This window comes from Equus asinus, chromosome 15 (genome assembly GCF_041296235.1).
Source record: "Equus asinus isolate D_3611 breed Donkey chromosome 15, EquAss-T2T_v2, whole genome shotgun sequence".
Taxonomy (NCBI): domain Eukaryota; kingdom Metazoa; phylum Chordata; class Mammalia; order Perissodactyla; family Equidae; genus Equus; species Equus asinus.
This window is the reverse complement of record NC_091804.1, coordinates 27,505,628-27,518,698: the sequence shown is the minus strand read 5'-3', so window position 1 is coordinate 27,518,698 and position 13,071 is coordinate 27,505,628. Positions and strand designations below refer to the sequence as shown.

The 13,071-nt window shown below is 39.2% G+C and overlaps 2 protein-coding genes across 10 annotated transcripts in view; both read left to right on the top strand.

Annotated features, from left to right (window-relative positions):
- Positions 1-13,071, top strand: part of CPNE1 (copine 1) — a 39,129-nt gene that overhangs the window by 6,618 nt on the left and 19,440 nt on the right. Inside the window, exon 1 of one of the 9 annotated variants that reach the window (XM_014850778.3) lies at positions 2,086-2,225. The exons of the other annotated variants lie outside the window; for them this stretch is intronic. The gene's annotated coding sequence lies outside the window, so the exon portion shown is untranslated. Of the gene's footprint in view, positions 1-2,085; positions 2,226-13,071 lie in introns of those variants that run through there. 9 annotated transcript variants of the gene reach the window in all.
- On the top strand, positions 2,105-8,384 carry RBM12 (RNA binding motif protein 12). The gene has a single exon (XM_014850772.3). It carries the CDS (start codon positions 2,105-2,107, stop codon positions 4,934-4,936), a length of 2,832 nt encoding a protein of 943 aa, XP_014706258.2. The 3' UTR covers positions 4,937-8,384.

Genomic DNA, 13,071 nt, shown 5'->3' with positions numbered 1-13,071 from the left:
TTTTTCGAAGTTGATCAGGAATGCTCTCTCAATTTTGCATATAGCCAATATTCTAGAGTCAGTAAGCAATGAGAATTTGATTTAATGACGTGGAATCTTCTTGATGAACTCCCTCATAGACTGCTAAATAGTAAATAAGGAGAAAAGAGTCTGTTGGTGTGACTTTTTTAGTATTAATTTTTCTTGTTGACTAATAATGACCAATAATGAAAAGCTTCCTCCTTTCCCCAAATTTCTAATGTTTTATTTTTTCCTTTTTTTTTTTTTTGAGGAAAATTAGCCCTGAGCTAACATCTGGTGCTAATCCTCTTCTTTTTGCTGAGGAAGACTGGCCCTGAACCAACATCCGTGCCCATCTTCCTCTACTTTATATGTGGTTGCCTGCCACAGCATGGCTTGACAAGCACTGTGTATTTCCGTACCTGGGATCCAAACCGGCAAACCCTGGGCCGCCAAAGCAGAATGTGTGAACTTAACCCCTGTGCCACTGGGCTGGCCCCCAAATTTCTAGTGTTTTATAATGGTCTCACAAAGAGCATTTTCTGTTTGCCAGTTCATCTTTCAGGATTAAATTTGAAGGTGGCTTTTATTTTGGTGTATGTGTGTGTGAGGAAACTGTCAAAGGCAAACAATATATTTCTGTTTTGTGTACAGCAATCATAATATTGAGATATAACTACAGATTTTGTTGCATCGAATTAGTATTCGTTTAATATTTGACTTCGAAAAACTGCTTTCATGGAATTACAGAATTCTTAGAGCTTGCAGCAGGAAACTTTGTTTTTCTAATGTTCTCGTTTGAGAAGTGATAAAACCAAAGTTCAAATAATTTATAATTTTCCTGAAGTCACAGAGCCAGTTTAATAGGTTTATATTCAAAAGTTGATTTTTAAGATGGCTTGGGAAACACCCGGTGTTGTTGACCACATAAATTTCAAATTAATATGTTTCCTGTCCCAAGAATTTGTTTTGTATCACTTTACAGAGAGCTGCCCTTTCATTTATTCTTAGAAGCCATAAGAACTAAAATACTGAAATTTTACTTAAATATGGGAGAAACTTTTCTTTTTTGATTAGATCAAAGTGGATCTTATCTAAGGAGGTCAGTGAGCACCCAGCAGTTTCACAGAAATTACGTTGGGTCAGAGACTATAAAAATTACTTTTGAATAAAGTTTATACCCTACTTCCTTTAAAACAAAAACTACCTCTTTTTCATTATCAGCCTTCCCCTATGGAACAAGTCTCTTTTTTTTAATAGAGGGCTTGGGAATGAGTCATTGAACCTGAGTTTTAATTAAAACAGCCATGGTGAATGGCACTGTAAGCAGGTTCTACTTTTCGGAGTGATGGATATAGGTTAACTAAGATTTTGGCTGTTTTACTAAGTATTTCTTTTGGATTCTTAGGCTGTATTAACCTTGTTTGTAATAAATAATTCCGTATGTAGTTTTGTTTAATAGATAAAGCTATAAGGCAGATTGAAGAGATTTGGGGTGAAATATGCAATCAATTCTCATTTGAGACTTGAATCTACTTTAGTGTTAAGTATTATTTGTAATATTAGTATTCCAGTTTTCTATTTCGGTTGAATTTTGAGATTGAGCCATATAAAATGACATTGATAATTCTACAAAGTTGTGAAGTTTATAAGGAAGATGCTAAGCCAGTTTTAAATATTAACAGTAATGCATCCTTTGCATGTTTTTTCCCTATAGATTGTTAAAGTTTGTTTCCTGATTTGACTTAGGCATTTCTTTTAAATCTTAGTGAATAATTAGTGGTCTGAATGATGTAATTGGTGATTTTACTTTCCTATGGTTGTTTTTTTCCTGAAACTTTTGAGTCTTGGGACTGAACTTCTAATTGTTTCCAGGATTAATGCCTTTTGGAACTTGAAATTGTCTAGGTTTTACATTGTAAATGGCACAAAATGTTCAGGTTTTAGAATATCCAAAATTGAAAAAACAACATTTCTTGTGATAGTTTGAGGGCCTAATATGGTAGCTGGTCATTCTTGTAGCTAAAAACTTGGTGTGATAAAAAGGAGTCTGACCTGGCCGTTGCCTTTTCTCATCTGCAGGTGTGTGTGGTTTCAGCGCAGCATGGCTGTGGTCATCCGTTTGCAAGGTCTCCCAATTGTGGCGGGGACCATGGACATTCGCCACTTCTTCTCTGGATTGACCATCCCTGATGGGGGCGTGCATATTGTAGGGGGTGAACTGGGTGAGGCTTTCATCGTTTTTGCCACTGATGAAGATGCAAGGCTTGGTATGATGCGCACAGGTGGTACAATTAAAGGGTCAAAAGTAACACTGTTGTTGAGTAGTAAAACAGAAATGCAGAATATGATTGAACTGAGTCGTAGGCGTTTTGAAACTGCCAACTTAGATATACCACCAGCAAATGCTAGTAGATCAGGACCACCACCTAGCTCAGGAATGAGTGGCAGGGTAAATTTGCCTACAACAGTACCCAACTTTAATAATCCTTCACCTAGTGTAGTTACTGCTGCCACTTCTGTTCATGAAAGCAACAAAAATATACAGACATTTTCCACAGCCAGCATAGGAACGGCTCCTCCAAATATGGGGGCTTCCTTTGGGAGCCCAACGTTTAGCTCAACCATTCCGAGCACAGCCTCTCCAATGAACACAGTCCCACCACCACCAATTCCTCCAATCCCAGCGATGCCATCTTTGCCACCAATGCCATCCATTCCCCCAATACCAGTTCCTCCTCCAGTACCTACATTGCCTCCTGTGCCTCCTGTGCCCCCAATCCCCCCAGTCCCTTCTGTGCCACCTATGACCCCACTGCCACCCATGTCGGGCATGCCACCCTTGAACCCACCACCTGTGGCTCCTCTACCTGCTGGAATGAATGGCTCTGGAGCACCTGTGAATCTGAACAATAACCTGAACCCTGTGTTTCTGGGTCCATTGAATCCTGTTAACCCTATCCAGATGAACTCTCAAAGCAGTGTGAAACCACTTCCTATCAACCCTGATGACCTGTATGTCAGTGTGCATGGAATGCCCTTTTCTGCAATGGAAAATGATGTCAGAGATTTTTTCCATGGGCTCCGTGTTGATGCAGTGCATTTGTTGAAAGATCACGTAGGTCGAAATAATGGGAATGGATTGGTTAAGTTTCTCTCTCCTCAAGATACATTTGAAGCTTTGAAACGAAACAGAATGCTGATGATTCAACGCTATGTGGAAGTGAGTCCTGCCACAGAGAGACAGTGGGTAGCTGCTGGAGGCCATATCACTTTTAAGCAAAGTATAGGACCTTCTGGACAAACCCATCCCCCTCCTCAGACACTTCCCAGGTCAAAGTCGCCCAATGGGCAGAAAAGGTCAAGGTCAAGATCACCACATGAGGCTGGTTTTTGTGTTTACTTGAAAGGGTTACCATTCGAAGCGGAAAACAAGCATGTCATTGATTTTTTTAAGAAGTTGGATATTGTGGAAGATAGTATTTATATCGCTTATGGACCCAATGGGAAAGCAACTGGTGAAGGCTTCGTAGAGTTCAGGAATGAGGCTGACTATAAGGCTGCTCTGTGTCGTCATAAACAATACATGGGCAATCGCTTTATTCAGGTTCATCCAATTACTAAGAAAGGTATGCTAGAAAAGATAGATATGATTCGAAAGAGACTGCAGAACTTCAGCTATGACCAGAGAGAAATGATGTTAAATCCGGAGGGGGATGTCAGCTCAGCCAAAGTCTGTGCCCACATAACAAATATTCCATTCAGCATTACCAAGATGGATGTTCTTCAGTTCCTGGAAGGAATCCCAGTGGATGAGAATGCTGTACATGTTCTTGTTGATAGCAATGGGCAAGGTCTAGGACAGGCATTGGTTCAGTTTAAAAGTGAAGATGATGCACGTAAGTCTGAACGCTTACACCGTAAAAAACTTAATGGGAGAGAAGCTTTTGTTCATGTAGTCACTGTAGAAGATATGAGAGAGATTGAGAAAAATCCCCCTGCCCAAGGAAAAAAGGGGTTAAAGATGCCTGTGCCAGGTAATCCTGCAGTTCCAGCAATGCCCAGTGTGGGAATGCCCAGTGCCGGAATGCCCAGTGCCGGAATGCCCAGTGCCGGAATGCCCAGTGCGGGAATGCCCAATGCTGGAATGCCCAGTGCGGGAATGCCCAGTGCGGGAATGCCCAGTGCGGGAATGCCCAGTGCGGGAATGCCCAGTGCTGGAATGCCCAGTGCAGGAATGCCTAGTGCAGGAGGTGAAGAGCATGCCTTCCTGACTGTAGGATCTAAGGAGGCCAACAATGGGCCTCCATTTAACTTTCCTGGTAATTTTGGTGGGTCAAATGCCTTTGGGCCACCACTCCCTCCTCCAGGATTAGGAGGAGCCTTTGGTGATACTAGGCCTGGTATGCCTTCAGTTGGAAATAGTGGTTTGCCTGGTCTAGGACTGGATGTTCCAGGTTTTGGAGGTGGACCAAATAATTTAAGTGGACCAGGATTTGGAGGGGGCCCTCAGAATTTTGGAAATGGCCCTGCTGGCTTAGGGGGCCCCCCTGGCTTTGGAAGTGGCCCTCCTGGTCTTGGAAGTGCCCCTGGGCATTTGGGTGGGCCGCCAGCCTTTGGGCCGGGGCCTGGGCCTGGGCCTGGCCCAATCCACATTGGTGGTCCCCCTGGCTTTGGATCTAGTTCTGGAAAACCAGGGCCAACAGTAATTAAAGTGCAGAATATGCCCTTCACTGTGTCTATTGATGAGATTTTAGATTTCTTTTATGGCTATCAAGTGATCCCAGGCTCAGTGTGTTTAAAATACAATGAAAAAGGTATGCCCACAGGAGAAGCCATGGTGGCCTTTGAATCTCGGGATGAAGCCACAGCTGCTGTCATTGATTTAAATGACAGACCTATAGGCTCAAGGAAAGTAAAACTTGTATTAGGGTAGCTGTTCACATAAATCCTTTATAGGGTAGATCTTCATAGTGCTGTGATTAATGCATCCAGATTGTTTTCCTAGTATTTCCAGGTTAGAACCTGTGGATTGTTTCAATTGCATATAGATTGGTTTTCATAACATAGAGCATTGGTTGACTGTTTACAGAAGACTCACTACCGGGATAAACATTGCTGTATGTTACAGTAAAGCTGTCTGGAGAGAACACAAAAATGATTTTGGCATACCGTTAGAGAAACCATTTGTAAAACTCAAATGACCACGTAAAGCTTATCAAGGAGTCTAGATTGGTTTTGTTTTATACCATATGGGATGAAGAAAATAGAAATGTTAATAGAGCTCATTCAGGGTGCTCTTGCCAGCTGCTGAAAAATGAAAGTTGGCTACTCTTGGAATTTGGTTTAAAGCTGGACGGATTTGCTTTGTTATAGGGTCAAAGCTTTGTCTAAAGTCCTTATTTTCTTTTAAAATTGAATAAAATCTCTGTATACAGATTCACTGTATGTACCTTTATTGCTTCTTGAGGGTTCTTGCTGTACAGACAGTCCTGCTTCTGAAGTTGCTGCTTTGTTTGCGTAATTGACTCATTTGTAAATGAGCAAAACTGTTGTTGTTTTTTTAATATAAAACTCCACACTTGGTTTGTGCTAAACCTGAAACTTTGATTTCTAATGTCACGGTTAAAACTGTGTGCAATAAGACTTTTGCCACAAAAATAAAATATGGAGTACTCTACCTACCAGAGCCTTTTTGGTTTGACCGCCAAGTTTTAGTTGTCAGTTTTAAAATTGTTCATATTGTTTGGATGGCATCAAAAACCAGAAATCACTTTTAATAATCATTGTTTAAGATGCTTGATTTGAAGTCCTGTCTATGATGGACTAATGTTCTGGCAATTTCCTTCTGTCCCAATTTATGTGAAATTTTGGCCTGTAACTAAACCAAGAGGGCCCATTCATAAGAAAGCATTATTTTATCTAGGTTTTTAAAACTGAGGTTGAAATTGTTAGCTTTGTTAGCAATAGTGTTATAGAATAAAAGATCCATAAACTGGTCCGTAGATTGATATGCATTTAATCCTGTTACTTGGAGGCTTTTTGGTCTAGTTGTTTGATCAGGACCCTGTTTACAAAAATTCTTCATACAGAGTGTAAATGCAGCTGCCAGAGGGGAGAGAATTGAGACTCCTTGCCCTTTCATACCCTCTTCTTTGGCATTCAGGACACTAAGGCAGGAGGACCACATGGGTTCTGGTTGGTAAGTGTCCTTGTTATGAAAACATTTGCCTTAAAATGTCCTGCTCACTGCTACAGAAGGCTCTACTTACTTTCCTTCTTAGTTGAAATGCTCTAAAGATGTGTCACATTATATTACAAACATATGGAATGGGAGATTAGTGAGATATCATGAAAAACAAATTTTGTCTTTTACATTGGCCTCTGTCTTGGTTTGAAACATCCCCAACATTTCCTACCAATCAATGTACTTACAAAGCGGTCAGCCTTTTAAAAGAAGTATTTCCTATTAAAAAAAAATAGTGCCTTTTTGGTGTTGTAAGTCAGTGGAACACTGAAATATAGCAGTTGTGTAATTTAGAGTTAAGAGTGGCAACAGTTTCATTTGTGTGATAAGATTTGGAAAGCCTTTTCATCACTACAATCTTAGAGGATTGACAGTACAGGATTTTTTGTTTAGGGAAAGGATTGTTTAGACTTTCAAAGAAGACGTGGCTGTGTTGTGGGTCTTTTGATAATTCACGAATACAAATTTGCTTTGACAGATCACTAGATATTGCCTCCTCAACTAAAAAAGCAATATGATGTTTGTAAATGCTGTTCAATTTAAGTTTTCTGTTAAGTAATCTCTTCTCATTCCAAAGACAGAGTGCAAAAAACTTCAGCGCTGCTTGGGAGTCTTATTTCAACTGCAGATTATTTTCCCCATTGGAAAGCTGACTATTTTCATTTTAGAAAAATGAGTTTGAAGATGAAAGTCTTTGATCTTTTTTCACAATTTATTTTGGTTATATGTTCGTACATTCTTATTAAATATTTCATATACTTTATTGCAACTACTTTGTTATTTCTACATCTTAGATGCTGAAAAGGAAAACTTGATTTCATTGTTCATTAAATTAAATAAAATAAGAATATAGTAGTTTGTGTAGAAATTGGAGATAACTGTTTTATATTTGGTTGAATCACAACAGTTCTTCTCTTGTTGTGAAATGTAATTAAATGCTTTGCCATCTGGAACTTGATTTTTGTGTACCTGAGACTTATTAACATAGTGCTAACTGCTAAGCATACTGTTCATAAGCATACTGTTCTGGGCATTGGAGTTTGAGTTTTAAAAAATTCTCAAAAATGTGTTCTGTGAAACTATTCATCTCTCTCTTCCTGCAGGTTTTCTCTTAAGAACTAGGTTTGGGGTGAAAATGAATTAACATTATTTTCTCATTTGCTTTGTATGGTCTGAAGGATCTGTAAAGCTTTGCTCCAAGTTGTGTGCATTTGTAAACACTATCGTGATATTTTCAATTTTATGTGTAAATTTTATTGTCTGTTTTTAGTGACTGACATTAATCGAAGAGAATCTTTTGCTTTAGGTTTAATTTTTTTCTCCCCTTCGATGAGTTGTGTTGTTGTTTATTTTTTTAGTTTAAAGGATTAGAGAAATCTATAAAATGTGTTTTATAAATAAGCAAATTTGTAAACTTTAGTGAAACATTTAGTTAAGCAAAATTTGGAGGTGTGTTCTTTGTTTACACTGTAGTTTGGATGTACAATTATTAGTGGCTTTTTTTTTTTTAATGCAACACTGTTAAGTGAAATGTAGTTCCTAGCTTTGTGCTCCAAGTTGTCAAAGCTTCAACAGTGAAAATTCCATTAGGAAGCTTTATTAAAAATTTCAGAGTAATATTAAGTGTAATTAGGTCAGTCTTAACCCACTGAATGAAAATCTAGGGCTGTGTATGGAAGTAAGCAAACATACATTTTGGGGGGAAATACCTTGGATAAAAATAAGGATGCATGAAAGCCTTAATCAAACTTAAAGTCCCTTTTATTGGATTCTGTCATTGTGTACAGTTGTGGATCAAGTGTTTAAAAATAAATCCACTCATCAGTTTCATGAACACTTAAAAAAATGAGTAAAGAAAATGTAAAATTGCTTCTAGTCAAATCTTCTGGAAAGAATTCCTGCCAGTGATCACTTTTAAAAATTATTTCCCACTCTTGGAAAAATTACCACATTTAAATAGTTGTACTGGCAGTTCTGTAGTAGTCCAAACTTTAGAAACCAAACACAATAAAATGACTGGTTGCCGGTATGGCCACAACATTGCCAGCAAATACTGCTTTGGCATCATTCAGCAGAGGTTTTTGTTTATGAAGATGAAGTCTTGAATACTGTTCAATAAACTTGTCACAAAATAAAACAGGCTGATGCTTTTAATGCTTTAACTGCACAAGAGTATTCTATGGAGCTATACCATCAGGTTATTTTTGTGTTTTTTCTTAACTACTGAAAATATTTTGTGCCTTTGGAGAGGTGGATTTGGTGATCTTGGAGGTCACAATTGTTGCTTATCCTTCTGCTAATGCTGAAGTGTGGAAAGAAGAGGATACCTGGAACGGCAGGGAGGAAACTTGATTCTAGGTCAAATCTATGGTATCTACCTTTTCAGACTTGTATTATGTGTGTGTTGCTAGCAAGGCACATCCTTATGTGGCCTCAGAAAGAACCGGAAACTAGATGCTCCTTTTCATAGAAGGAGTCTTAAAGGGGGCTGTGAATTGTCTTTTTAAAAAATTGATTAGGAAATGGGAAAAGAAATCTTCAGAATACATTTGCAATTGCATATATCTCTGAAGCTTTGTTTTTCTTTTTTGTTTACTTATTTGTTTTTGCATTAGTATGTGAGGTGTTTGAGATGGGGAAAAGGCGAGAGGAATCAAAAATATTGCTGCTTTCTGACATTGGTGCTCTGGTTTTGTCCCTACCACATATGTTCAGCTTATACTGAAAAAATTAGCAAATGAAAAGTTTCCAAAAACTCAGAGTGTTTAAAAAAAACAAAAAAAAGTCTGGAGTTGCAGAGAAATTAGTGGGCTGTTCCTTTTAACCAAAGTTCTTGAAAAATGTTTATAATTTTTATCTTTATCATGAAAGCATTTTAGCCTGTATTTGAGTTTGAATACCCAGCTTGTTTTAGAGAGATTTAGACTAGACTGACTTAGTTCCAGGTGATTGCTGAGCTTTTCTAAAATTAGGAAGGTTTGACTAAGTGTTTGAAAAATCGGAGTGAAATCAGCTGCCTACAGATACTCAGAGTGGCCTTTACCATCTTAAAGGAGTGGACTGTGTGTTAATATGTCTCCCTTTCTTGCTCAGGAGAGATCATTCACTTCTATAATTCATTGTTGTCTGCTTTCCAATGTTTTACAGCAAGAAATAGTTTATCAATTATGTGCATCGCCACCCTTCTCCTTACCCGCTCAAAAGTAGAGCTTTTATGGGATAATGGGATATGATAGAATCCAAGCTTACTGCTATCCTTTTTCATTAAAAAATTACTTGACTTCAGTTTCATCTTTTTGGCATAAAATCTGATATATCACGTTGACTTATTGTAAAATGTTCTGGAAAAAGTATACTCTAGTGGTGGCACAGTTCTCTGATGCTGTGGTGACTTTACTGGAAACCCCTTCTGTTCAACAACATAAGTTCATCTCTTATTGGTGCCTGTTCATGTAAATGTTAATTCTTTACTGTGCTGTGTCTGGATTTATTCTTGGTGCCTTGAGTTACTTTGTGCCAGAGGATCTCACAAGCATCCTAAAATATGGCTTCTTTTCTGTACCAACATAACTAGCAATGAGCAAACAAAGTGGCACTGCTTTTCTACGTACTGCTCTTTTACTGAAGAGTCCAGGAGGGGCAAAAAGCCACCTGGTGCAAGCATTCCAGCCCCAGGGACAGAAGGGCAACACTCTAAAAATCTGGGGGCAGAAAATAGTGCTGGGGAAAATCTCATTACCTGTATTTGTTGAGTTCTGTCAAGAGGCCCAGGGACCTCCCGCCAGTGAAAATACTGACAGTTAGGTCATAGAGACTAAGCAAACACCAGTTGTAGAGAAGTGGTAAAATGGTACAGCAGAGCATTAGAGTTGGCACCCCAGCTGTTCCGAACATCTGGACTCTGACTTTAGTAACCTAATAATTTCAAGTCATTTTTCCTAATCAGCCGATGGCTTGGCATTTCATGTTGAGAGGAGGAGGAGGTGACTGTTGAAAATAGAGCCGTGACTAGCAAGAGAACATAATTCAGTATAGGCGGAGTGAAAGATGTTGAACAAGCATAACATATCCCAGGATTGAGCTGTGCTATATTCAAATAGGTTGCCCCTTGGTGTTTCATTCCATCACCATTCTTATGTCTGTTTTCCACTTTGACCTGCTTATATAGTAAGTCAGCTGGTAACCAGGACTATGAGTTTTACTTAGACTGAAGCTCCCTCACTGCTCTCTCTGTAGCCCTAGCCTCCTAATGGGGGAGGGGACGTGTGAGTTCACGCACAGCTGTTGGTTAGTGAATATGATTTTTCTCTTACGCATTTGTGTTAAATATACAAATGTAACCTTATTGTGCTACCACATGTCACCTGTTAGTCCTCACAGAGTCAGAGTGAGAAAGGCTTAAGTGTAAAGAAATTCAGCTACTTAAGGGGTCTTAAGTCATACCTACTGCTGCTGTTGCTGATTTCCTCATTTTTTCTTTTGTTCCTCTTGGAAGTGAGTTAATGCCACCCTCCACTTCACTCCCTCACACATTTGGTTGCAATACAGAGAGGGTCATATCCTTAATACATAACTTCCTTCTGTGGTATGGGCCTATGTGACCAGCAGTATCCCTCCGTTATAATCTGGCTAAAGTGGTGGAAAGACTAATGCAACTCTTAATTACTGAGGTAGACACTGCCAATTACCTTTGCTTCTATGTCCATTGAATTGACAGGTTGGAATTGAAAATATCTGTTGCCTTCAAGCTTTTTAAGACAATTTCACATGGATATACAGCTTAGCCATAGCCATAACCCATGCTAACTACATTTTTTGAGCAATGTTGTGCACCCAGCTCTTTCATGCTGTGGTGGAAAAGGAAGTAAAATAAGTTGCTTCTTCCTCAAGACTTTAAAGTCTTAAATTACACAAGTAAGTGCTTGGTTGTACTTGTACATGTACAAGGTACACTCATGTCTCACAGGAGCTGGATGAAGGCTTTCCTGGCAAGTTGCTAAATGGTCAGACAGAAACAAGTGTAATGGAAGCCTTGTGTGTAAGCTGAGGAAAGGCGTGATCTCTAACCAAGGTTCTTGGGTACACAATGTCTGAATTTAATAAGACTAAATGATTAAGAATGTGAGGGAGCACAGTGACACTATCTAAAATAGTGCTTGTCCTGGAAGCTCTTAAAGTTGTCCCATAACAGCAAAGCCTGAGGTTCCCACAACCTGAGTGGCATGACTGAGCTGAACGATCAGGAGGGCAGGCTGGTTCTGGGGGCGTCCTGGCCTAGCAGAAGGATAGAACCTTTCATCTTTTTAGTTACCTTTTGACTAGCTGCCAAATACCACTTATAAACCAATGCTCTGATAAGACATAAACACTCCAGAATTAAGTGAATTTCCCTATCAGTTTTACCACTTACATGCGTAATTGGCTACCTGAAATTCATTACTTTCTAGTTTGGGATCAATTTGCTAGAGTTTTAGCTTTTCTGTGTAAAATGTCCACCTCTTGGTCCTTGTTCTAGATCAGCAGTGTGTGATAGAATTTTCTCCAATGGAAATGTTCTTATCTGCACTAAAACGATAATTGGTAGCCACTGTTACATTTAAATAGCCACATGTGGCTAGTGGGTACTGGATTGAACAGCACAACTCTGAATTCACACAGCAACAGAAATTTTCCTCTTCCATGTCTGATCTTTGGAGATCTCCATGTTAGGCAGCACTGTCCAATAGAAATGAGTCACATGATGTCATTTAGATTTTTCTAGTAGCCATGTTAAAAAGGTAAACAAGTGAAGTTAACTTTAATAGATTTTATTTAGCCCTACAGATCTGAAATGTTACTGTTTCAACATATACTCAATATAACATTGAGATATATTATTTTTTTGCACTAAATTTTCAAAATCCAATACATATTTTACAGCACATTGAGATTTGGAATAAGCATATTTCAAGTACTTAATAGCTACATGTGACTAGGAGCTACGCTTTTGGACACCACAGATTTGGAATATAAAGAAAGTTATTCCCTGTCATTTCTCTTTTAGCTCTGCTGCCTCTTTTGGCTATTTCTTTCCTTTTGAGTATTTGAATTTTTTTGCATTCCTCCTAACCTTTTTCTTCCTCCTGTTGTGTTTGCAGTTTTTTGTTTTGTTTTGTTTTTGCTGAGGAAGATTTGCCCAGAGCTAACATCTGTTGCCAGTCTTTCACTTTTTCTTTTTGGTTGAGGAAGATTTGCCCTGAGTTAATGTCTGTGCCAGTCTTTCTCTGTTTTCTGTGTGGGTCACCTTTATAGCACAGCTGATGAGTGATGTAGGTCCACACCTGGGATCCAAACCCATGAACCTGGGTCACCAAAGCAGAGCACGCCAAACTTAACCACTACACCACAGGGTCGGCCCGTACACTTTTTCTTTTTGGAGAGCTTGCCTCTGTTCCCTTTTCATGGGCCACACTGGAGGTTAACTAGGGGACAGTTTGATATTGTAAACTTACTAATCCTGCACCAGAAGCAGCAGCAGAACTCGAGTCCTCCCCCACCCACCCTGCACCCCATCCACAGTGGCAAGTAGTGAAATCTGTCTGTAATGTAGTTTCCTTGTTGTTGAAATGCTCCTGTTTAAAATTTCTCAACTTCCCTAGCATACAAATTCTGAAGAGCAATCCATCTTACAATCTCCCATGTATCCCAAGTGAATTTATTCCATTGAGGGGGGCTCTCATTGTGAACAGTAGGTAAGTTTCTTTTCCAGAGGCTCTGGTCTGTTGCTTTTGTTCACTCAGCTCCTTTTGTGTGATCGGTCACATTGCGCACTGGAAATGCACAAG